General features: G+C 38.3%; 1 protein-coding gene across 4 annotated transcripts in view; it reads right to left on the bottom strand.

The window, feature by feature from the left end:
• COL12A1 (collagen type XII alpha 1 chain) overlaps nucleotides 1–26,622 on the bottom strand; it is a 130,505-nt gene that overhangs the window by 100,383 nt on the left and 3,500 nt on the right. For 3 of the 4 annotated variants that reach the window (XM_047763788.1, XM_047763777.1, XM_047763782.1), the window contains exons 3-12: nucleotides 18,882–18,998; nucleotides 16,006–16,149; nucleotides 15,512–15,574; nucleotides 12,829–13,092; nucleotides 12,464–12,628; nucleotides 11,097–11,270; nucleotides 8,702–8,992; nucleotides 5,902–6,504; nucleotides 4,476–4,748; nucleotides 893–1,165 (exon numbers count right to left, since the gene is read on the bottom strand). The exons of the other annotated variant lie outside the window; for it this stretch is intronic. In XM_047763788.1, coding sequence (XP_047619744.1) covers nucleotides 893–1,165; nucleotides 4,476–4,748; nucleotides 5,902–6,504; nucleotides 8,702–8,992; nucleotides 11,097–11,270; nucleotides 12,464–12,628; nucleotides 12,829–13,092; nucleotides 15,512–15,574; nucleotides 16,006–16,149; nucleotides 18,882–18,998 — 2,367 coding nt within the window. The remainder of the gene's footprint in view (nucleotides 1–892; nucleotides 1,166–4,475; nucleotides 4,749–5,901; nucleotides 6,505–8,701; nucleotides 8,993–11,096; nucleotides 11,271–12,463; nucleotides 12,629–12,828; nucleotides 13,093–15,511; nucleotides 15,575–16,005; nucleotides 16,150–18,881; nucleotides 18,999–26,622) is intronic. 4 annotated transcript variants of the gene reach the window in all.

The raw sequence follows: 26,622 nt of genomic DNA, 5'->3' as shown, positions 1-26,622 counted from the left end.
TTAGCCTCCATTTTTTTTTTTTTTGAAAACTGGAATAATAAAGTAACGACCTCATAGATTCCATGCAGAAGTTAAATGAGATAATAAAGGGAAAGCTCTTTGCACAGAAACTGACACAAATAGGTGCTTAATAACTGCTCACTATTGCTAATATATAGTTATTATTCTTTTAAAAAAACCTTTAAAGATAAGGAATAAAATGAAATAATACATTAAATATTAATAATTTGCAACTAATATCAGAATCTATCCTAAGAGCCTAATCATTTCATTTAAATAAAAATGGTCATTATTTCTAAATCTTCCGGAAGAACTAACTTGTAATCTGAATCAATGGTGCTTAACAGTTTGATTTTTAATCCCTAATCATCCTTTAGTTTACATCAGAGTACTTCATAACTTTTTTTTTTTATCTTTTTAGAGCTGCACCTGCAGCATATGGAGGTTCCCAGGCTAGGGGTCCAATCAGAGCTGCAGCTGTCAGCCTATGCCACAGCCACAGTAACAGCAGATCCAAGCCACATCTGCAATTTACACCCAGCTCACAGCAATGCCGGATCCTGAACCCACCGAGCAAGGCCAGGGATCAAACCTGCATCCTCAAGGATACTAGCAGATTTGTTTCCTCTGAGCCAGAATGGGAACTCCTCATAATATTATTTTAAAAGAGTATGTGGTCCATATCACAGCATTCAGGTTCTGCTGACACAAATAAATGCTGTCACAAGTAAGTCAAATATCTGAGTAGCTCAAGTCTAATAGGACTACCATCTAAGACACTCAGAGAATTGAGACAAGGCATTTCATGGTTCATAGTATCTGGAAAATTGCCCAAAGCTTCTCCTACAGTCCAAGATTTCAGTTATGACCAAACGATGAGCATTTGCTCTACCTTCTTCAGTGGCTGCATTCCCAGTCAGCGGAGTGCCAGGTCCCGAGAAATATTCAGGAATTACAGATACTTCGTATTTTGTGTCTGGAGTCAGGTTCTCCAGTGTCCGCCTCCTCTGATTGGCTGGGGTGGTGACCTCTTTGCTTTCTCCACCAGTAACTGGCCTATAGATAATCCGATACCTTAAGACTCTCCCTGGGGCTTGAGTCCAGGTAATTTTAAAACTATCCGTAGTTTCATCCGTCACCTTTAGGTTTCGAGGTGCTCCTTTGACTGAAATTTTAAAAATAATAGTTGAATGATTACATGTGAAAAATAAAAAAAAAAAAATAGCTTTTAATCACAACATTATGGCATTCTCTAGGCAAATCCATGAGCAATTTTTTGACAAACATCCTGGTTCCTGCATTCATTTAGCCAGGTATTAACTGGATTCTGAAACAGCAAACAAATACTCTACAATATCCAGAAAGAAACTCAGTAATGTCAACCTTTTAATAAAATGATGAGGTATATAATAGTAAGCTTTGAAAACCATAAATATTCTATTCAATTATAAATTAGTATCAACAGAAAATTCAAAAATAAAAACAATTGGGAGTTCCCGTCGTGGTGCAGTGGTTAATGAATCTGACTAGGAACCATGAGGTTGCAGGTTTGCTCAGTGGGTTAAGGATCTGGCGTTGCTGTGAGCTGTGCTGTAGGTTGCAGACGAGGCTCGGATCCTGCATTCCTGTGGCTCTGGCATAGGCCAGTGGCTACAGCTCCGATTTGACCCCTAGCCTGGGAACCTCCATGTGCCACGGGAGCAGCCCTAGAAAAGGCAAAAAGACAAAAAATAAATAAATAAATAAATAAATAAATAAATAAAATAAAAAATAAAATAAAAACAATTGGTTTCTTTAGCTATAAGAAGGTTTTCACTCTTATTAGATTTTCTCAAAAAAAGTAGGAAAATAATGCCTAAGACCCATGTCTACCCCATTTCCCCCCTTGAGAAAACTATCTTATCCAATCAGTCCTACAACTAACTTTTTTAATCTGTACAGTCATTTGACTTGAAAATAATTAGACCATACATGTGTTAGACCAAACACTTGTGTTAGACTCAAGGAATGCTAGTTGCATCTAAATCTTGAGGTTAAAGTGCAATATAAATAACATCTATGGACTCATAACATAGTTTTAAGTGAAATTTTCATTAAGCCCAAATGAGAACATCATTCGGCTTTGTGGTTGGTTAAACATATTTAACTGACCTATTTGTTTAAGGGGAAAATTGCTAATATGGACACACAGCGAAGAAAGATGAACTAAATTCACTGGAGTGAATCCACACTGTAAAATATCTGCATGCACCTCACACACAATTAGAAGTTTGTGTAAATATCCAACACATCAAGGGACAGGGGGAAAGGAACTGAATATCCCAAGAAAAGAAATGGCAGTTGGCAGACGTGCACCATGATTCATTTTATATGGCAAAAAAAAAAAAGACTAAATTAGTCAAAACTAACATATTGGTTCTGAAGTTTAATTAATGTGTCATTTCAAGTCTCAGTTATAGGAGTGAAATCAGCTCTACTCAAAAGCCCTTTCGATGGCAATTTCTTCTTGAGACATAGTCTCATACCCATTTCACAGGGCTGAAGCAAAAAGGCCAGGCTCATTGAATGGCCATGTGGGCATCACAGAGAAATCATCAGAAAATCAGAAATATTTTAATGTGGACTGCTAGGTTACATAATCACAAAAAATCATAAGACAAGAAGACAACTTAGGCTATTTAGTTTATCTACTAGCCTTTGGATGGAAAAATCATGAGCAAAAGAAAAATCAATCTTATCTGAAAAGTCTTTCAGAGAAAAGATTCTCTAGCTTTTACCGGCAAGGTAAACCAACATGTTCCTTTCCTGCAGGCAAACACTTCTTTGTAACTGTCTTTAATTCATCACACTGCTGTTTCAGCTTCTTCTAACCCAATAAAAATAGAGGGGAACAGCTGATAACTCCTGTAATATTCACTACATTTATCTTAAGGAGTAATTGTCTGCTATTAGTCTTTTTTTTGTGTGTGTGTCTTTTTGCTTTTTCTTGAGCTGCTCCCGTGGCTTATGGAGGTTCCCAGGCTAGGGGTCAAATCGGAGCTGCAGCCACCAGCCTACGCCAGAGCCACAGCAATGCAGAATCCGAGCCGAGTCTGTGACCTACACCACAGCTCACAGCAATGCCAGATCCTTAACCCACTGAGCAAGGCCAGGGATTGAACCTGCAACCTCATGGTTCCTAGTCGGATTCGTTAACCACTGTGCCACAACGGGAACTCCCTGCTGTTAGTCTTCTAACCAGCTTCATGGGAAACCTTAAATGTCAAACATAGAGAAATGAATCAGGAAATATTCAACTTTATCCAGTAACATGGACACATCTAGACAAATACCAATTAAAACATTTGGTAAACTTGGTACACCCATGTTCTTAGTAGCGTTATCTACAGTCGCTAAAAGATGGAAGCAACCCACGTGTCCATGTGGGTGAAGGGATAGAGAAAAGTGGGAATATATGTACAATGGAGTGTCATTCAGCCATAAGAAGAAAGGGCATTCTGACATGTGCTACAAACATGGATGAACCCTGGGGACATTAAGTGGAACAAGCCAATCACAAAAGGACATATGAGATACCACTCATATGAGATACCTAGAGTGATCAAGTTCAGAGAAGCAAGAAGTGGAACAGTTGTTTCTGGGTGCAAGGGTGAGGGAGTTGTGGCGAGAGTGAGGAGTTAGTGTTTAATGGGTTAGAGAGTTTCAGTTTTGCAAGATGAAAAAGTTCTGGAGATGAACGTGGTGATAGTAGCACAATATGAATGTACTAACTGCACTAAAATGTACAGTTGAAATTGGTTAAGATGGTAGGGAGTTCCTGTTGTAGCTCAGTGGAAATGAATCCAACAAGCATCTATGAGGATTTGGGTTGGATCCCTGGCCTCAGTTAGTGGGTCAGAGATCCGGTATTGCTATGAGCTGTGGTGTAGATTGCAGACATGGCTTGGATCTGGCATGGCTATGGCTGTGGAGTAGGCTGGCAGCTGAATCTCCAATTCGACCCCTAGGCTGGGATCTTCCATATGCCATGGGCATGGTCCTAAAAAACAAAACAAATAAATAAATGTTAAAAATAAAATAAAATGGTTAGGAAGGTAAATTTTGTTACTTTAAAAAAAAAGTTGGGTACAATATATTTGCCATCTGAAGTTTGGTAGTTTCAGAAGTACTTGAACATGACACTGTTGAAACATAGGACAGAAAATGTTGGATAAGCAGCAGTTCAAGAGTTAATTCCATAATTCTTAACAGTTATCTATGTCTCAACTTCAAATCCATCAAAATAAATCTAAGGTCTTTTACCTAAAAAGCTCTTACTCTCTTTAAAAAGAATTATGAGGATCTATATTTTAAAGACACTGAATCTTCCAAGGGCATTCACAATGCTGAACTATAAAGCAGATGGTGATTTCAAATGGTGACTCTGTTCTATCATGAACTCGTTTGGGAGAAACAGTGAAGAAATCCCCTCCTACCTTCTGCCGTGGTCTCCTGTCCAGCTAGGGGGATGCTGAAGCCATCTTCATACTCTGCGGTCACGTTGACCAAGTACAGGGTCTCTGGCTTCAGATTGCTGAGGACAACACTGGTGCTTGAGGCTGGCTCCACCACCGTGATTTCGCCATCCTCTGTAGCCTCCTTGTAGGTGATGTGGTATGAAAAAACATTTTCTCCAGCAGGAGACCAACTGGTGTTGAAACTGTAGGAGGTCACCTCAGAAAAACTAAGATCCTTTGGAGGCACATAAGCTATTTTAAAAAGGAGGAGGGGAGAGACATAGTTTAAAATTTTTGAATCTATAAGGCAAAGATGGCCTTAATGGCTGCACATTTTCCAAAATGGATTCCATTCATTTGGGAGACTGGTCCTTGAGGCCAAGACACTGAGTAAATATCCCACACATGACCAATGAGAGAAAGCCTCTCACTTACAGAACTACGAAGAGGTCCTGATCTTTGTCTTGACCATTTATGATGCTAAGTCATGTTGTTTAAAAAACTAGTTAAATCCGAGTTAGAGTTTTAAGCCTCTTAAGACAAAACAGTAATGAAATAGTCCTTCCCACAACTGGAATATTTAAACCATCACAAACCTAAAATGAACCATCAAAATGTTCCCTTTCATCTCAGGCAATCAGATATTAACCTGGGGGTGGTAGACAGATATTTTAAAGTAATCATTTAATTTTTTTTCCTAACAAAAGAATATTTATTATCTAAATCACAGCAAGACATAATGTCTAAGGCACACTGACTATCCTCAGAGGACATACAGTCGAATTGGAGAGACAAGAGCAGAGCAGGTAACATTATTAACAAAACAAAATAGTACATCTGAATGCCAATGACCCAAAGTGGCAAGTGCTGTCATCCTGGAACAGTTAAGAGAGGCTTAATGAGAGAGATGGGAACACAGAACTTGGGCAAATGAAGAAAGAAGATAGGGAATGCCAGGCATGAGGAATGATGTCTGAAAATGGTCCCAGAAAGAGAATGCATAAAGAGAATTCAAGACCCAGGACTATGTTCCAGTCACTTTGGACTCAAAGCAGTCAGCTCAGCATCTAGCCCATGGAAGACCCTCAATTTGTGGTGACAGAACTGGCTGTGACACATAGGTATGAAAAGCTAGTTCCCAGCCTTGGTTGAGAATCTAAGATCAAAAACATCTCATGACTCTTAAGAGTATAATAGCTTTTTCCACCAATAAACACCTGATCCATCCCCAGGAGAAAGTTGTATCTCAGAGCTAAATGAGCTAAGTTCAGTAGTTTTCAATAACATAGGAAAGTTGCTCTTTTCAAAAGATAAAAAGAATTGACAAAGCATATTATCCACAATTTTGGAACCACAAATGCCTTGTTCATGAAGAGTTAACACTTACTCTACAAAGTCTACTAACCTTTCTTCTTTATAGCTGCCAATTCTTGCTCAATTCTCAGGCAGATAGACTGTGTAAGTTCAAAAGATATCCTCTGAAAAGCATCAAAATCTTCCACTGTGAACACATGGGTCTCAGCAGGAGGGGAGGCAATAGCTTCTAACTCTGAGCGAACTGCATCCTTCACACCAACTGCAAAGATTTCAACATCTGAATTCCTTAGTTTTATAGCAGGGTCTCTGAAAGCATCTGAAGATTTTCCATCCGTGATAAGAATCATGACCTTTGGTACATTGCTTCTTGAACCCTTGCTTGGCACAAATATTTTCTCTCTGACGTAAGTCATTGCTTTCCCGGTGTTGGTAGACCCTCCTCTGTAGGGGAAGGTGTTTATTGCTTCAATGATATCTTCAACTTTGGTGAATTTTTTCAAAGTGAACTCAGTATGAGGATCCCGGCTATACTGGACAAGACTTATCTGTACCCTATTTGGTGAAATCTCAAAACTTTTTACAAGAACTTCCAAAAAGGCTCTAACTTTAACAAAGTTTGCGATCCCGATGCTATAGGAGCCATCAACCAAAAACACAATATCAGCTTTTATATCCACACCACGTGAGCATTCTGTAAAAGAGAAAGAAAGCCCATTAAAGTTCAACAAATATGAATTCATCATTAAAACATGCATCCTCTGCATCCTCAGGAGATTAGTTCCAGGATTTCGTTCCCCATACCAAACTCCAAGGATGCACAAGTCCATTCTACAAAATAGGGCAGGCCCTCCAGATCCATAGATTCTGCATCTGCGTATTCAACCAACATCAGACCACACAGGTGGTTGAATCTGTGGATCCAGAAATGAAGATACAGAGGGCTTGAGGGCATCTTGTTTTCTTGGTAAAGAGGTTTCTTTAAAAGAAAACTATTGCATATATTTTCTTTAAAACTAAGTCTGTTATTTTTTATGGCTGAGTAGTATTCCATTGTGTATATGTACCACATCTTCTTAATCCATTCATCTGTTGAAAGACATTTAGGTTGTTCCCATGTCTGGGCTATTGTAAATAGTGCTGCAATGAACATAGGGGTGCATGTATCTTTTTTTTTTTTTGGTCTTTTTGTCTTTTTAGGGCCACACCCATGGCATATGGAGGTTCCCAGGCTATGGAGTCTAAACTAATCAGAGCTGTAGCTGCCGACCTATGCCACAACCACAGCAATGCCAGATCTGAGCTGTGTCTGCGACCTACACCACAGCTCACAGCAATGCTGGATCCTTGATCCGCTGAGAGAGGCAAGGATCAAACCTGAAACCTCACAGTTCCTAGTTGGATTTGTTTCTGCTGCACCACAGTGGAAACTCCAAGGGTTCATGTATCTTTTAAATGAAATTTTTGTCTGGATATATGCCCAGGAGTGGGATTTCTAGATCATAGGATAGTTCTATATTTATTTTTCTGAGGTACCTCCATACTATTTTCCATTGTGGCTATACCAGTTTACATTCCCACCAACAGTGTAGGAGGGTTCCCTTTTCTCCACACCCTCTTCAGCATTTGTTTTTTGCAGACTTGCTAATGATGGCCATTCTGACCAGTGTGAAGTTTTACCTCATTGCAGTTTTTATTTGCATTTTTCTAATAACTAGTGATCTTGAGCATTTTTTCATGTGCCTGTTGGCCATCTGTATGTCTTCTTTGGAGATATGTCTATTCAGGTCTTCTACCCATTTTTCAATTGGGTTAGGTTTTTTTGCTGTTGAATTATATGAGTTGTTTGTATATTTTGAAGATTAAGCCCTTGTCAGTTGCATCATTTGAAACTACTTTCTCCCATTCTGTAGGTTTTCTTTTTGTTTTTTTAATGGTTCCTTTGTTGTACAAAAGCTTTTAAGTTCAATTAGGTCCCATTGGTTTATTTTCATTTTTATTTCTATGGTTTATTTTCATTTTTATTTCTATTGTCTTGGGAGACTGACCTAAGAAAACATTCGTACGGTTGATGTCAGAGAATGTTTTGCCTATGTTCTCTTCTAGGAGTTTTACAGTGTATTGTCTTATGTTCAGGTCTTTAAGCCATTTTGAGTTTATTTTTGTGTATAGTGTGAGGGTGTGTTCTAGTTTCACTGACTTACATGTCACTGCAACAACATGGATGGAACTAGAGACTCTCATACTAAGTGAAGTAAGTCAGAAAGAGAAAGACAAATACCATATGATATCACTTATATCTGGAATATAATATACCACACACAAGAACCTATCTACAGAAAAGAAACAAACTTACGGACATGGAGAACAAACTTGTGGTTGCCGAGAGGGAGGGGGAGGGAGTGTGATGGACTGGGAGTTTGAGGTTAGTAGATGCAAACTATTGCATCTGGAGTGGATAAGCAATTAGATCTTGCTGTATGGCACAGGGAACTATATCTAGTCACTTGTGATGGAACATGATGGAGGATAATGTGAGAAAAGATATATATATATATGACTGGGTCACTTTGCTGTACAGCAGAAATTGACAGAACACTGCAAATCAAGTATAATTTTAAAAAAGAAACTTATAAAAAAGTAAAAAAATTTCAAAAAAATCTGTAGGAGATGATGGATGTTAACTAAACCTAAGGTGATAATCACCTCATGGTAGGTCAAGTTACTGTGCTGTACACCTTAAATTTACATAGTGCTATATGTCAGTTAGATCTCAATAAAACTGGGGTGAAAAATAAGATGAAAAAAAAAAACTAAATTTGAAACAGTAAGGCATACTACCAAATGGACCTTCACATCTTCCAAACCCAGTGACACACCTATTAACTTACCCACTTGAACCTTCATAGGCTGAGTCTTCTCCATGATAGAAATGGGTTCACTGGCTGTCAATCCCTTCATGGCAGAAACACTGATCTGGTATTCTGTGTCCGCCGAGAGGTCACGGACACTAAGCATGGTCGTTTGAGGCCCCACACTCAGAGCGTGCTGCCTGCTTCCTGTGGTCATGGGGGTTAGGAGGACTTTATATCCGGTGACCGGGCTTGGAGATGGAGTCCAACTTAGCTTAATGTACTTTGACGAGACTTCCGTGGCAATCAGATTTGAAGGCGGTTCAATAACTACAAAGTAACATGCAGGAGAGTGATTAAAAACAGTGAGACCCAACCCTATTAATGAGGTCTCTATGTCTGCACCTCCCATTCTCCTTATTTGAATTAATCATGAATGCATCAAGGAGAGTTCCCCACTTCCTCCTGAATCTGTCTGACTGAAAAACTTGGTGCCCGAATTTTAATTAAGATGATGAGAAGTTTAGGAAAAGAGTCCTTGGAGAAATTAATAATAGGACATCTGATGCCTAAGTCATCTCTGGGGCCAAGATTTTCCATTTTGGTTTTGGTATTTCACTCATTATTCTCAGATAACAAAGGAGGTATATGATGAAAGTTTGCTAAATCTATGACAACATTTTTAAAAGTTTTTCTCCTTGAATAATAATGTAAGCATAATAATGTAATATTTAAAAGCACTTTATAATATGCCAAGAAAGATAAAGAAATCAGCAGTTCTTGGAGTTCCGTAGTAGCCTGGCAGTTAAAAACGTGGTGCCGTCACTGCTGTGGCTTGGGTTCAATCCCTTGCCCAGGCACATCTGCATGTTGCAGGTACAGCCAAAAAAAAAGCAGGCCTTAAGTGACAAGTTCTTATCATTTTAAGCAATTTTATTTCCACTTATTTCAAGGTAAGAAAAGTTCAGCTGTGTTCACCATGCCACCAAACAGAGGTGAAACAATGGTTTACAACATGCCTATCAAGCAAATATTGATCATCTAAAAAAGTTCTATCCTTACTTGATGTAGAACATAGTCATGTACTTGTCAGGTAACAAATTGTTTTAAGATCTCTCAGACCAAATCTTCAAAAGTTTAGATTTGTCAATGGGATCAGTTTCCCAGAAGATAGAGTTCTGTTATCACAAGTCAACCCCGACAAGAGTGAATGATAAAATGTGCACAGGGTTATTCATCATCTTCTCAAAAAGGCCATCAGATAAATTCCATAACAATGGTATCTAAAGAAGTGAGAAGCAGTGAGAGGAAAGCAATGGTCCATGTCAGCTGGAAGTTTGGGCAAAGCTTTGGAGTGAGTGGGTCAGTGCAGGGGGCAGAAGTCAACAAAGGCCAGCCAGAGGGAGAAGCCCCAAAGCTCAGTGCTTTGCGCCCCCCTCCAGGGAGAGTTCACACAGCGGCTGAACCAAAGTTTAGTTTAACCTTGCACAGCTACCTTAGTGAAGATGAAGAAGAATTTGAATATTTTAAAAGCCTTAGTAAAGAGAGGTTCACCAGGAGAGAGTGGAGCGGGGTGGATTTTGTAATAAGACAGAGTAAAAAAATCAGACATTAGGCAAGAAAACAAAGAAGATTCTGAGCCCAACGAAGTAATAAGAAGGAGTTCTGAAACACAGGGCCAGTGGACACTGCCAAAATACTTAGGCTTTGGAGATTAAAGAGTTTATATGACTGAAGATGTAACTATTTAGAACTTATCTTTAATGACTTGTCAATTCTCAGGCTAAGAGAAGAACAATCATGGAAACTGTGACTTTTTAATGCCCAAAGGATGCTTAGGAAATGTCTTTTTTTGCTCCCATGTATTTAAAAGCCATGACTGATAAAATGGTAACATTTTCCAAATGTAGGAGGATCAAACTGACTGATCTTTGAAATATTCCTAAGAGCTTTGAAAACATGCAAAGTATGATAATGGAAAACTCTATTTCTTCGACATTTAACAGACACAGTGCTGTGATTAGTTTAAGTTGCAGAATGTTATAAACCAAAGCTCTCCCCAGCCTACCAATGTCTAAATCACAATGTAAAGATAATTAAAGCAAGAACCTTAATAGCATATATAGACAGACAATCAACATACCAACACGGTCTTAGAGAAAAAGAGCAAGTCAAACTTCCCCCCCCAAAAAAAAATATTTTTAAGATCTTTCCAATGATAATAAATATTTTATTTAATGTTCCACTGGAAAGAAAAAACAATACAAATGAAATCAACAAGTTGAGTTACTGAAAAACAACATATATGGCGTCTACAAGGGAAGAATATGCTTCTGCAAATGTGTCTAATCCTAAGGCACCTTCCAGTAACATCACAAATATTCTCAAGCAGAGGAAAAGGCAAACACATGGGAACACTCAAGAAGTCACTCACCTTCTTCTCCACTGACCAATTCACCAAGCTGTTCATCCACACCTGAGCACACCTGGGAGATGATCTCATTCTGAATATCCACAATTGCATCAAAGTTGGCCACATTAAAAACATGATTGAGTGATGGTGTGGAGGCGATTTGTTTGAGTTCTTTTGCATCTGCAGCTTTAATGCCTTTTAAAAAGGGGGAGCACAACATTGTAAATCAACTATACTCTAATTTAAAAAAAAAAAAAAGGACAAGGATCTATTGAAAAGGGAAATGGGTGGGAATTCCCATTGCGGTGTAGCAGAAGCATATCCAACTAGTACCCCCAAGGATGCAGGTTCGATCCCTGGCCTCGCTCAGTGGTTCGGGGATCCTGCATTACTGTAAGCTGTGGTGTAGATCCAAGATGGGCCTCGGATCCCAAGTTGCTGTGGCTGTGGTGTAGGCCAGAGATGCAGCTCTGATTCAACCTGTAGCCTGGGAACTTCCATATCTTGCAGGTGTGGTCCTAAAAAGCAAAAAGAAAGAAAGAGAGAGAGGGAGGGAGGGAGAGAGGGAGGGAGGGAGGGAGGGAGAGGAAGTAATGATAGAGATAGATAGGAAGAAGGAAGGAAGGAATGAATGAAGGAAGGCAATTAATTAGGAAAGGACGGAAGGAAGGAAGGAAAGACCAGCAAAGAAAATCAAGAAAGAAAGAAGAAAGACAGAAAGAAAGAAGCCAGAAAGACAAGAACAGAATAACGATAATAAGAAAGAAAGAAAGGAAAGGAAAGAGAAAAAGGGAAATTGGCTAAAATTGGGAAAGTTCCTTGCTTTCTTGCCTTTCACAAGGGAAGACATTTTCAAATCCTGCCTCAGTCATAAAGCAGAATTGCTTTGCTTCCTAATGAATGTGGAAAAGTTGAAATGACAAAAGCATTTCATAATTTCGTATAACATGGCCAGCCAAAGAGGCAAACAACTAGTTGGTAAAACAGAGTGGGTCCCAACCATGCCATCTGTAAAGATAATACTTTCTTCTTCCAGAGTCCTGAAGGAGCTGAAAGCCTCTGAATTCTTCAAGTGTTACATAATAGAGGAAACACATAAAAAACACTTAATGACAATACAAGCAGGATCTTTATTAGAACCAGTGGCCCAGCATTCTTTGCAAAGCAGAGGTTCAGCAAAAACTGTGAACACCTCCTTACTCAATGCTAAAGGAGTTACATGAGAGAAATATGTAGAATTTTTACTCAAAAATGATCTGGACTAACACTACACTAGAAAATACAGTAAACCACTGCTTTCCTTCCTTGAGGAATCAACCCTTCATCTTTCTGGGCAATAAGTATGAAAGTAGTTCTGAAGTGAAAATAATTAACCAAACTTGACCTACCCAAAGAGAAAACTTCAACCCCAATGTTTCGAAGCTCTCTTGCTGGAATTTCCACTTCGTCCTGGGATTTGCCATCTGTAATAATAATCGCTACTTTGGGAAAGCCGACTCTTGCTCCAGCAGATTCCGTGAAAGTATTTTTAATTAAGAAATCAATGGCATCCCCTGAAAGGAAAGAGATGCATACCCCGTTACTCCGCACAACACAATTTTACTAAAATCAAGACCTCTGTGATTGATATCAAAGTGATTCAACATCTGATCATGGTGCGATGCTTCATTTCTTTCCCCCAAGAGACATTTCATTTATTTTAAACAATAGCAAAATTTGTAAAAAAAAAAAAAAAAAAAAAAAAAAAACATACCTGTCATTGTGTTGCCACCTTTGTAGGGGATTTTTTTAATCGCAGCAAGCAGCTCATCCCTCTGGTAGAACTGATTTAGGTTAAACTCCGTCCTAGTATCAGAGCTGTACTGAACCACTCCAACCCTAGTCTTCTCCTCCCCAATGTCAAAGGCAGACACAAGAGCAGCAATGAAGTCTAAAATGTACTTGAAATTATTTCTTCCCACACTCCATGAGCCATCCACAAGAAACACTAAATCAGTCCAGGCGCTGACAGAGCATTCTGAAATACATGTGATATGTTATTTAAAAGATACTGAATTTTTTTTCTTTTTTTTTTTTGTTTTTGTTTTTAGGGCCATACCTGCAGCATATGGAACTTCCCAGGCTAGGGGTCAAATCAGAGCTGCAGCTGCCAGCCTACACTATAGCCACAGTAACTTGGGATCTGAGCCTGAGTCTGCAACCTACACCACAGCTCACAGCAATGCCAGATCCTTAACCCACTGAGCAAGGCCAGGGATCAAACCCAAGTCCTCATGGATACTAGTCAGATTCATTTCTGCTGTACCACAATGAGAACTCCTAAATGACACACTATTAAATCTATCTGGCATTGAGGCATACACACTAACATTGCAAAAATATTGGCTCCCCAAATCATTGTTCTTCACCCACAACTGACATGCATAAAGGGATATAAGATGTTATTAGCATACACAGAAGCATTTTTAGTACCTTCATAAAGATGCATTTCTGCAACTATACGTCTTTAAATTGCTAAAGAAGACATGATGCAAGACGAGATAGTCAGATATATGGCCTATTCTCCAAGAGAATGTGACCCAAATATTTTTGCTATTGACTTATCTATTTTTATAACTATACCCTTATTCTTTTCTCCAAGTAAAAAGTATATAAAATATCTAAGAGACATACAAAAGAAAAGTAAATAAGGGATTTTCATTCTTGGTAGTCTGGAATCAATAAATAGAAAACAACTGCCATACCATTTAAGCATATGCAGTAGGACTGAAGAATACAGCAAATCTTTTTTTTTTTTTTTAAGGGATACACCCATGACATATCAAGTGATAAGTCCAATCAGAGCTGTAGCTGCCAGCCTACACCACAGCCTCAGCAACACTGGATCCAAGCCGTGTCTGCGACCTATACCATGGCTCACAGCAACAACAGATCATTAACCCACTGAGCAAGGCCAGGGATCGAACCTGAATTTTCATGGATCCTAGTCGTATTCATTAACCTCTGAACCACATTTTTTAACAGTCTCCTGCATTCTACAAGATAATTGTCTAGATTTTGCATTTGGTTACTCTAGAGGGTTAATAGAATCTAACAGAAGTACAACAAGCCTTGAATATAATGCAAAATAGCCACAATATCTTTTTGTCCTAATTATCAATGTATTTAAATTTGATCACTAAAACCTACTTTTGCTAGATAAAAAGAGTGGAAACATTTTAAATCAAAAGTAAACATATAGTTGGTACCCTTAAATTACTAAAAATACAATAATTGGCTTTTGTAACCAAATATATTTGTCCTTCTCTCTATAGTCAGATGGGAAGGGGGAAACAGTTGGTTTTTATGAAAATCCTTATTGGTCAGGCAAAGCTGAGTGAATTTTCTGAAGACATTTTTGTCCCTGTGGTCAGTTGGTAGATAATAAGAGAAGTATTTGGCTAGGAAAAGGAGGAAAGGATCCTGGAAAAATTTGCAAGCCAATACAAGCCGCAGGGCTAAATAGTTTTTGCACACTGTTTAATGGGCCAATTTAAGTCTATCAAAAGTCAGAATTTGGAATAAAGCTTTAATTTAGAATAAATATTGATGATTCAGAGAAAATATTTGCATTGTAATGGCATACTACAAACTTCATTTCAGATTAACAGACATCAGAAAGAGTGATAAACACTGATCTAGAGAGCAAAATTCCAGATAAAGGGAACTCTGTGTTCACAATCTTTTGCTGTTATCCTGGGTCATAAATCCAATTTACAAGGTGGAGAAATTAGAAGTCCAAGAGACCCCTCTAGCTCCATCCTAGTAGTTCAAAGTAGTATAAGACAGAGAGGGGCCAGAAACCACACAACTGGAGAATAAAATTGCTCTCATTTGATTACCAATGCATCAGCTTATCAGAGACATCTCACAGAGACTCTGGAAATGGTTAGAACTGCATCAATTAAGCCGATGCAATGCCCTAGAAATGAGCATAACTTATACATGGACCTAGAAATATATTTCCATGCAACAGGAATTGCTTCAAACACTATGAGGGCATCTCCCTCGTGGTTCAGCTTTGTGGATCCCTAAGCTATCATCTATTTCTACAGTTTGTCTTTGAGAAATGACTTAAGTCCAATGATGAGTTTGTTTTTCTCCTAGTGCCCAAATCCTGCAGAGATACTTGGACATGCACCAATTTAAAACACTCCCAGTAAAAATGAATATTTAGTACAGAGTAAACAGGCGTTTCCGTTGTGGTTCAGCGGATTACGAACCCAACCAGTATCCATGGGGATGCGGGTTCAATCCCTGGCCCCACTCAGTGTGTTAAGGATCTGGTAGGAATTAATATAGGAATGAGATCAAACTACAGATCTAATTGAAATATTTCTTTTACATTACATGTATAACTTCTTCAGTCAAGCAAAAACTTTAAGGGAAATGCTTACTTTGAATCTCGGTTTTTCCAGGTTTCTTCTCTCCTGGCTTCTTCTTCGAGTCACCTGTTTGAACTAAGTCAAAGCTTGATTATTACAAAAGAAATAAACCCATAAAAATACTTCCTAAGAATAAAATCAATATGTTGTCTTTCACCATTGACTCTCATGTGGGTGATCCAGGGCCAGCCAGTCAGAGAATATAGCCAAAGAAACATTCCCTTGCAAATAAATTATTTTTAGTGAGATTTTAGATATATTTCAAAAAAGACATGAATATTCTTGCCTGGCAAAGTCTAATTTTTTAATAGTTTTCATTCATAACATTCCTACTGCTTCCAGAGACCAGAATTATAAATCAGGAGTGAATTATTCACATCCACTAGGATTATAGCAAGAATAGTTAATACTGATATGGATTAATGCTCCATAATAAGTTAAATTTGAAAGTTAGAAAAATCTTCCACAAAATATAAGGTATAAAAATACTTTATATGTGTGCTTACTTGTTAGCTGGCCTATAACTGGTACACTTTCTTCCACTTCATCATATGAAGTGATTGTCACCACATATTCAACTTCAGGTATAAGCTCTGATAATAAGGTTTCAGTGGTACTAGGTGCAAGGGTAAATTCTTTAGTAGGCCCATCTGGAAGTAGAGAAAGGAAAATATCAATGCAAAAATAAAATTTTTTAACATATAACACACTATAATATGATTCCCAAAATCTGAAAATTAAAAATATAAAGTTTTTTCAGAATGCCCAAACATTATTTTTTCCTGTCTTCCAAAACCAAAGCTTTGAATTCTAGAAAGGCAACAGGTGGACAGGCATTGCCTTTACTTGTTACAATCATATTCAATGTGTCTGATGACTCAAGAAGTCCTTTACTTTACAGATACGCCAAAATATAGGAGTTCCCACAGTGGCACAGTGAAAACGAATCCAACTAGGAACCATGAGATTTTGGGTTCAATCCCTGGCCTTGCTCAGTGAGTTAAGGATCCGGCGTTGCCATGAGCTGTGGTGTAAATCACAGATTCGGCTCAGATCTGGCATTGCTGTGGCTATGGTGTACACCAGCAGCTGTAGTTCTGATTCAGCTTCTAGCCTGGGAACTTCCATATGCCACGGGTATGGCCCTAAAAAGACAAAAAGACAAAAAAAAAATCAAAAAATTAAAAAAATAAAGATATGCCAGAATACCAAACCAAAAAAAAATCTCTGTTTTTGAATATTAATGGCAGATAATAAAATGTTTTATAGATGAGATAGAAAGCAGAAGATAATTTAATTTTAAATCCTTAATTGGAGGAGAAAAAGAAGGCTGAAAATCAACTCAGACTCCAAGGCTAGAAGAAGGTAACTTAATTTTTTTTAATGATTCTTATTTTTTACACCGTAGCTGGTTTACAGTGTTCTATCAATTTTCTACTATACAGCAAGGTGACCCAGTCACACACACATATATACATTCTTTTTCTCATACTACCATGCTCCATCATAAGTGACTAGATAAAGTTCCAAGTGCTATAAAGCAAGATCTCATTGCTTATCCATTCCAAAGGCAATAGTTTCCATCTATTAACCTCAAATTCCAACAACCCAATGGAAAAAATTGACCAAAAACCTGAATAGACATTTCTCCAAAGAAGATGTACAGATGGCAAACAAGCACATGAAAAAGTGCTCAACATCACTGATTATTAGAGAAATGCAAATAAAAACTACTATGAGGTACCACCTCATACCAGTTAGAATGGCCATCATTAATTAAATCATGAATTGGAGGAGAAAAAGAAGAGCTGAAAATCAACTCAAAGACCACAAACCCCATAGGCTAGAATGAACATCCACTGGGAAACAGCATCCACTTTGACAGATGAAGTGCATCCTGGATACTCCAACAGGGACCATCCTCATGGGTTACCATGGTCCCCTGAGTTGACTAGGTATCAAATATTTCAAGTTACAATGTAGGGAGCGCTTGCTTATATATAGATAACCATGTCCTTCCTGATAGATTATGTTAATTCTCAATTTAATCAGAAAACAGTGGTTTTAGGGATTAAGTGACCTGTAAAATTCTTAAATATATTAACTTTTCATCAAAACATAAGCAGTCACAAAAAGGTAACAAGTGGAACAGACCCTGACAAATGCTCCTGGTTTACGTGTGGAGCATTGCAGAACCAACCAGGGCCCCCATGGGGAAAACAAGACACCAGGGTTCTGTCAGGTTGGGTGGTCCCAGTGTCAGATTTTAGAGTACAGGAGTCAGTAATTTCCAACATCTGCAAACTGAGTGAACTCTTTTTCAATTGCTCTTCTGCTTTAGAATGAATTAAGCAGTTCACTGAAAATATATTTGGGAAGAAAACATTCAAAGGAGAAAAAGTAAATTCTTGATTCCTGTTTAAGTTCTCAGGTCACACTGAAAAAAAGAAAATAGTTTCCTAGTCTCCTAATATATCAGCATTTAAAATCATGAGGTTTTTGTTTGGTTTGTTTGTTTGTTTGCCATGCCCACAGAATGTGGACATTCCCAGGCCAGGGATAAAACCTGTAGCACCACAGTGACCCAAGCCACTACAGTGACAACACCAGATCCTTAACCTAATGTGCCACAAGGAAACTCCTTAAATCATTGGTATTTTTAAAGTCCATAGCGTGTAAACTCAGCTCTGATGATAAGTCGTGTTGCCATCACCCATCTCTTCTGTCAGCCATTCAAGACTTCTTCCTACCACTTGGCCAGTATTGATGGAAATGGTTAGTTTCCTATTCAGTGTTAGAAATAAATGTTAATCGACAGAGACTGGTTCTCCACCCTTGGGCAAAATCATGATTACTAAATTAGACTCTTGAGAACAACCAAAACAAGTATTTTTTTTTTAAAGACTCTTAGCCTTAGGATCTACAGAATCCACCTAGCCACAGTAAATTCTTCTCATGGCAGCTCACCGTTATCCCAGAGCAATGTTTCCTGAGCACTGAAGTAGGAAGGACACTGGGCAAGGCATAACAACTCACTTCATCACTTGTCACTTGAAACGTTGGATGGATGAAGTGATTCAAGAAGAAGGTCAAGAAGTGATCATTCTATTTTATAAAATCAAAGATTACCAGCAATATTCTGATAGAGATCTATTTTAATAACAGTTTACCATAGCAAACAAGTTAATAAAGCCAATGCTATAAAAATACAACAGTGGGAACTAGTCTGGAGCTCTGGAGAAGTGACTCCACCAAATATCTCATGATGTTAGCTAAATCCCTCAGGTTTTCTAAATCTCAGCTTCCTCATAATGAAATGGAAGGAGGAGGAAAGATCACCTTTGATGTCTCCGTCCTAAAACCCCAACATCTCAAAGCTTACCCGTTGTAGGGTCCACTGTTATTCTGTAACCCACAATTGGATCAGCCGGTCTTGCCCATGACATATGAACAGTATTTTCATCTATAATTTTAAAATTCAAGTCTGAAGGTGGGTCAACTGCAAAAGAGAGAGTTGCTATCAGTTACTTTTCCAATGTCACAAAAGAGTCAATAGAATTAATAAAGAATTGTGTTGAGCAAAGCTTACTAAAATTGTCTTTGCATAAATTTGTTTCCAACAAATATAAAAGATATCTTGTTGGACAAGAATTAAATTAAAAGCTGACAAGATATGACACAACATCAGAGAGTATACATATTAAAGAAGACAGAACAAAACACTTTTGATTCTTGAGTTGCTCGGTCATCCAAGAATGGCCAGCAAAATCAAGCATAATAGAAACATGTTTGGATACAAGTACATACAGGTACAATGAAATCACATATAATAACCACATATGCAAACAATTCACATAACAATTAAGGAAATTTCAATACATGCTGAGTGCATTTTGAATAAGCATGCCAAATCACAACCTGCTTACAACCACAGAAGTTAAGTTAGAACACTGACATAATACTTTTTTTTCCTTAATGTGGAAAAGAATGATATTTTGGTTCATTCTCTGCATCATTGCCTTGTTATTCATTTTTGTTTGATAATTCTCAATCTATGGCAGAGATGAAAAATGTATTTTATTTTATTTACTTTTTTTTCTTTTTAGGGCCGTACCCATGGCATATGGAGGTTCCCAGGCTAGGAGTCGAATTGGAGCTGTAACCACTGGCCTACACCACAGCCACAGCAACGCCGTATCCTTAACCCACTGAGCGAGACCAGGGATAGAACCCACATCCTCATGGATACTAGTCGGGTTCGTTAACCACTGAGCCATTATGGGAACTCCGAAAAATGTATTTTAATAAAAAGGAGGGATCATGAGAAATTTAGCACTGTTATGTCTCACAAGGAAATATACATTTAAATGTATATTCATAGTCCTATTCAAAAATAGTAATAAATAGTAATAAGGGATATCAATAATTTCTAAGTATATTAAAAAGAGGTAATACTCTGCCTGTTTACACCAATTTGCTGTATGTTTGCCAGGTGTAAACCAACACTGTTATTTTCCTTTGCAGCAGGTATACTCCATACTAGAAGTGGCATTTTATTTTAAAATGCCAGTATGGTCCTTTACAAAACAATGGTTAATAATGAATAGACAACATCAATGTATATTTATGGACATTTATTTACAGAACTTAAAGAAACAGTGAAAGGATCAGCAATCTGAAGACATGACTGCGCAAAAATCTTGGAGAAGTCAATGACAGGAATAATTGAAAAGTACAGAAAGAAATAGTTTACATACCAAACTTACAGCAACATGCACATGTCAATGAAATGTTGACTTGTTTTTAGTTTCCCACAATGAACAAAAGCCTCCATGTACAATAGTCATTACACAAAGACGGTCCAGAAATATTTTATAATGATATTCCCTCTGCAATGTTCATGCCTCATCATGCAGCATTGTACTGACTCACTGTCAGTGCATGGTCAATGCATTAAAAACTATCACTCATGAAGCAGGTCAAAACAATAAGATGACTTTTCTGCCACACTCTTCTTAAAGTGTCTGAGATTCAAAGGATTCCTTGTGAGTCAGAATTTTTGCATCCATTTTGAGAGATTACAATCTTCTAGGTTTCCCTAGAGGTCAACTGAAATATAGGGGTAGCTTTGAGACACAAGTCATAGAATTTAACTGAGGTTAGGGATTTACATAATATTAATAGCACATTCTAATGGAAATAATACAAATGAAGCAAACATTTGCTTTCATAAACTGCTGCTTCCAACTGTAGGAGATGGCCTTTTATTTTTATTGGATACACTAGTAATGGAATGAATGTTATTTTCTTACTATCCATACACAGGCAGTGAGATTAGACTATTAATCTACATGCATAGTTTAATTATTCAACATTCCGCTGTCTGTAACCATACCGTGAGCTTTAGCTGTAGTCATCACTTAGTACAACAAGCATGCAACAAACGTTAACAGGACAATAGGTATTAAGAATATCATTATAAAATATTGTTCCAGTAGCAATGGCTCAGGACAAATTTAATGCAAAGGCAGACGCAACTGGCCTGAGCATGCTTTTGAAAAATCAGTACATGGAAAAACAGTACCACCAACCTTGCAAGGAAATTGACCTGAAGCGGCAGACACTACGTTAAAACTGCTGAAGGGCAGCAGCAGCCCAACTTGTTGATTTCCAAATGACCAGGATTCCAGAAAAACTGAAAAATTGACTGTTGGGAAAAGTCTTTAACATTTCAGAGGCTTTTAAGGTGTTCATAGAAATTCACATGTGGTACGGAGGGATCAAAAGGAAGAAAGGATTGGAGTTCCCTTTGCGGCTCAGTGGTTAACAAACCCAACTAGTATCCATGAGGATGTGGGTTCGATCCCTGGCCTCACTTAACGGGATCTGGTTAAGGATACAGTGTTTCTGTGAGCTGCAGTGTAGGTCGCAGATGTAGCTCAGATCCTGCATTGCTATGGCTACAGTGCAGGCCAGCAACTGTAGCTCCAATTAGATCCCTAGCCTGGGAACTTCCATATGCCGAGGGTGCGGCCCTAAAAAGACAAAATACAAAAAAAAAAGTAGGAAAGGAGGGTTGAACAGCATGTGTACAACAGAGAGCCCTCTCCACTTTTCTTCTTGTCACCTGTAAACCTCTTAGGTTTTACACTCTATTTATATACTTTGTTTCATGAAAAAAGATAGTAAATAGGGTGCCAGTGTGGACCCCTCTTAACTTGAATCAATTCAAAATGTGTTTTCATTCATTTTAAATATCTTTTCTTTTACATAAAAATATTTCACAACTTCCCTTGCATTGTTACAAGCAGCATCTACACAGATGCCAGAATATTTCCTTTTTTTTTTGGTCTTTTTTTTTAGGGCTGCACCCATGGCATATGGAAGTTCCCAGGCTAGGGGTTGAATTGGAGCTACAGCTGCCAGCCTATACCAGAGCCACAGCAATGCCAGGTCCAAGCTGCATGAGTTACTACACCACAGCTTACAGCAACTCTGGATCCTTAACCCACTGAGCAAGGCCAAGGATCAAACCTGCATCCTTGTGGATACAGATTCATTTCCACTGAGCCACAAAGGGAACTCCAAAATATTTCTAATATGAATTATCCACATAGGGATCATAACTCCAAAGAGCTATAGTTGTGTAGTATTAGAATTTGAATCAAGATAAATAGAAGTAAAGTTACAAAATAAATAAGATAGAACTCTGATATATATCATAAAACTGAATACTGATATTGAAGAAACTAAAATTTTAAGTGTTTATAACTCTAGCAGTTTAAGGTCATTTTTATGAATAATGCTTTTTGTTATTAAAAAGCAGGGCTATGATAGCTGCATTCTGATGATAGCTTTGTTACATAAATTGGCAAGATTGAGGACTTTTTTAGAAATGATAATATCTCATATTTGTGAGTGCCTATTCTGTGACAGGTGGAGAGCTAGTCATTCTATATATTGTCTCTTTCTCTTCTCATAACGACCTAGCATAGTGGCTTTATTATGCCTGTTTAACAGATGGGCTGGTGGAATTAAGAAGGGTTAACACAGTTTATAAGCAGCAAAACTTTGATCCCAAAATCTGACCCCAGGGCATACAGTTTTCTACCACACTGGGTTAAATGTCAAAAATACAGAATATTTGAGTGAGAGATTGACTTTAGAAACCAATATTGATATGTATTTGCCTACCTATATGTACCTAAATATTTCTCTACTCCATAAAAAATCTGTATTGTTGTCAGGTCAACAATAAATATGTGCTATTCAGATATCTCCAATTCAGACACAGAATTTGGTACATGAACTTTACAGACTTCTTCAATCAATTTTAAAACCAAAATGTCTATTTTGATACATAATTTTTTAAAGATAGTGTTTTTCAGTATGACACCAAAAAGGAAGATATGTCCAAGAGTTTACCAACCGTACAGAGATGAATGATGGATGGATGGATGGGAGGAGATTAGTCTAATAAGATTTGGTACGTGTATGTTTATGACATGTATTAAAGGAAAACTGAGAACATACTATTAAAATATCACCTCGATGAACTAGTATGACCTTTAGTCTAATCTTTGTGATAACACTGAGAAGGGTAACACCATAATGGTAGAGGCCTTAACAAGAGCACAAAGTGTGAGTTTACTATATTCAATAAGCATTAATGTATATTTTCCATCCAAAGCTAGTATAAAGTTAATGATCTTTGCCATGGTATATGCATTTCATTTGTGTTTATAAGATATCAGAAATAAGCTGCTCAAAAGTTACTCTTTCAGAGAAGTAATAAATGATTCTGTAGAGATTACAAAATGCATTCTTCCATTAGACTGACTGGGTTGGCCCATTTTCAAGCAGGAAAGCAGCATGGTGTAGGCAAACTCACATGAAACCAGAAGACCTGGGTCTTGTCTGTGCCTTGTCCCTCAGTAACTACTTTAGTTGACTGAATTACTCTCTCTGGGCCTCAATTTCTCATATAGAAAATGAAAGAATTAGAACAAATGATCTCTAAGTTCTCCTCTAGTTTAATATTCCTGTTATAAGTTAGACATGGGATTATATAAGTATACATGGGTTAGCCTCTTAACCTAGACATAGGATAATTAAAGCTTATGACCTTGACTCACCAATGGTTGAAAATATCCAATTGTTCATTATATATTATAAAGTACAAATCAGACTTAGCAAAATTGCAACTCTGTTTTTCAGAAAATACAAGCTCATCTCAAATTCTAGGTTAATTAGAGAGATGTCTAATTCTCAGGGATACTGGCCATTAACCTTCAATGCAAAGTGGTGAATTCTTTAAACTGCAATTGACATACTACGAGACACAGGAACAAAAAATAATTCACACATCCTAGAGGTTACAGAGCACTGGCCAAGTTTTAAAGTTAATAAAGTTTAAGCTGTGGCTAAAAATTGCAAATGCTAACAATGAAAAAAAAATCATTTCACCCTTATTTCTATGGGATAAAAGGCTGAATTATGAAAAGTAAAGTTCCTTGTATAAGGAGACAGATGGAAACAACATGACAAAGGCTGTACCCTTATTTTTTTTTCCTTTTTAGGCCACACCCATGGCCTATGTAAGTTCCCAGGCCAGGGATCAAATCCAAGCCAAATCTGTGACCTGTGCCACAGCTGTGGCAATGCTTGATCCTTAACCCACTGCGCTAGGCCAGGGACCGAACTGACAATGCCACAGAGAAGAGCCCTTATGAAAAAGGAGAAATGCAAAAAGTGAATGCCAAAACCTTTGAATTAAAGGTACTGCACTTTCAACATATAAAAAATTAAGTAGAAATTGGATGGAAAATAGTATGAATACAAGAGTACAAGTATTAGTCACAAAAGGGAAAGAAAAGTAGCTAGGGCCACTTTGGAACTAGGATCAGCATAACACAGCAAGAAACAAGGCTACAGGCTGAATTTCTGAAATTCCCCAACACAAACACTTTAAAGAAATTCTGTTTACAGCCCACTGTCCCCAGAAAGGCCTCGGCCCTGAATTACTTTAGCTCTTCACAGGCTCCTGGGGCCACTTTGTTGGTAATTAAAACCCAAGCTGTCCCAGAGCCATGAGCCACACATGGTTATTGAGCACTTGAAATGAAGCCGGTGAAGATGAAATGTGCTGCAGGCATAAAATACATACCCAGTTTCAAAGACCAAGTAAAAAAATGCAAAAGATCTCATTAATAATTTGTATATTGATTACATGTTGAAATGGTAATATTGTGGATTATATTAGGTTAAGTGAAATATGTTGTAAAGATTAATTTCTCCTGCTTCCTTTTTTAATGTGACAACCAGAAAATTTTTAGTTACATATGTGGCTTGCATTTGTGGCTCAAAATATATTTCTATTTGACAGCACCTAACTGGGGAATAGGGCCTGCCTCCAAAGTAATAAATCTTATTGAAATAGCTTTATTAAATGCTGACCTAAGGGGGTGAGAGATAAGAAAAGAAACAGCTTAAGAGAGCATAAAAAGAGCTGTACTGTGTGGAAATAAATACAAATTTAAAAGATAAATTATGAGAAATATGGAAATAATCAGTAATGTAGATAGTATTCTTTTTAGCTGCACTTTGCTATCCAGCCATTATCCAATTCAGAACTGATTTTTTTTCCACTTACATCATTTCCAGTCTAATTCTTGTCCTAAGAATTCTCAACTCTTTCTGATTTTCAAATAACTATTTTCTTAATGAGCAATAAATAGGCCACTTTAGTGAATTATCTAAAAATATCTTCAGTGGGGCTTCCAGAAGTTCCTCAAATGAAATTCCTTCCTAACAACGCCATAGAAAAGAACATTAAAGGCAATCTCATCTGAGAATTACTTCACAAAGGCCACTCTTAAAAGCCTCTACAGTCACAAAATACTCATCAGATAAGAGTCAGCAAACATGTTAGAAAAGTAAACATGCTGTACATCTTGAAGTGTCTCTCCCTTCCCTAGTCATAATTGTTTGTACCTGCAGTCTTGAACTAGAGAATCAAATGCAATGGAAAGTTTTTGAAAAGCTCCGTGTTGTCATGAAACAACTCTATTTTCCCACAACCTCTAAAAAAGCACACAATCCCTATCTCACCCCCATGCAGAAGCACTGCTTTTCTCCCTTAACTCCATCAGACATATTTCTTTATTGAAAAAAAAATTTTTAAGATGTCTTTTATGGTCTTACCCCATTTACCTTGTAGAACAATAAATCTAGTTTGTCAGGACTCCAGTGATAGGGAGGGAACACAGAAGCCCCTTTTGGGTTAATATATAGAAAGGGCTGGGTTAGCAAATATTGAGGAATGACGGTATCAAATGCATACAACAGAGAGAATAAAATAAGGCTAAAACCTAGCCAAAGTCCTGCGTTTTCTGGGGGGTGGAGCATACGGAGCCGTTTTGCAGGCCTTGACCCATCTCTGAGCCCCGGGCCAACTCTATACTCAGGTCTGATGCTGAGAGAAGGGCCAGAAGAGGCTTGCCAGGCTCGCTAGCTTCCTAGGTTGAGAACCCTGGCCCAGAGCCAACCTGTCTGCGTGGGGTTGGGCCTGGACTTGGCCCAGCGAACCAGATAGAGCCAGCAGCGACCCCAAGCCTTAAGCACACCCCGGTTCTCGGATCTCCGCTTGCCGCCCATCCCCGGGGCGGCTTGGCTGCTACCTCGTCTGCCCGCACCGTCTGCCTGGCGGATTGAACTTCCCACAAAACACACAGATGCGCAGAACCCGCGCTGTTGGAGTCTTTTATTTCGTGCTGTCCCGGAGGTCGCAGCCCAGAGCCAGGTGCTCCCCTGCCACGCGCAGGAGCGAGTGCGCCTGCGCTCCGGGGCTCATGGGTACCACTCCAGGGGTCGCTTGGCAGAGCTGGTGCAGCCGTCGCCCCCTCCTGGACGGCTGGTCCTCTCGGAAGCCGGCGGCGTCGGTGGCAGTGTGGACAGCACACCGCAGAGACAAGCATAAGAACACACAGCACTGTACGGAGTGGATTAAGCAGAATACGAAAGAGCGGGACCTGAGAGCTAGGAAATGAACAAACCTCAGGAGAAGGGGGTGTTTCTCCGAAAGGGAGAAACCCCGGGAGGAAATACGAAGTGCAAGGGAAACA

The sequence above is a fragment of the Phacochoerus africanus genome, chromosome 2 (assembly GCF_016906955.1).
Source record: "Phacochoerus africanus isolate WHEZ1 chromosome 2, ROS_Pafr_v1, whole genome shotgun sequence".
In the NCBI taxonomy this organism is placed as follows: domain Eukaryota; kingdom Metazoa; phylum Chordata; class Mammalia; order Artiodactyla; family Suidae; genus Phacochoerus; species Phacochoerus africanus.
The sequence above is the reverse complement of the archived record's forward strand: the minus strand, read 5'-3'. Positions and strand labels throughout refer to the sequence as shown.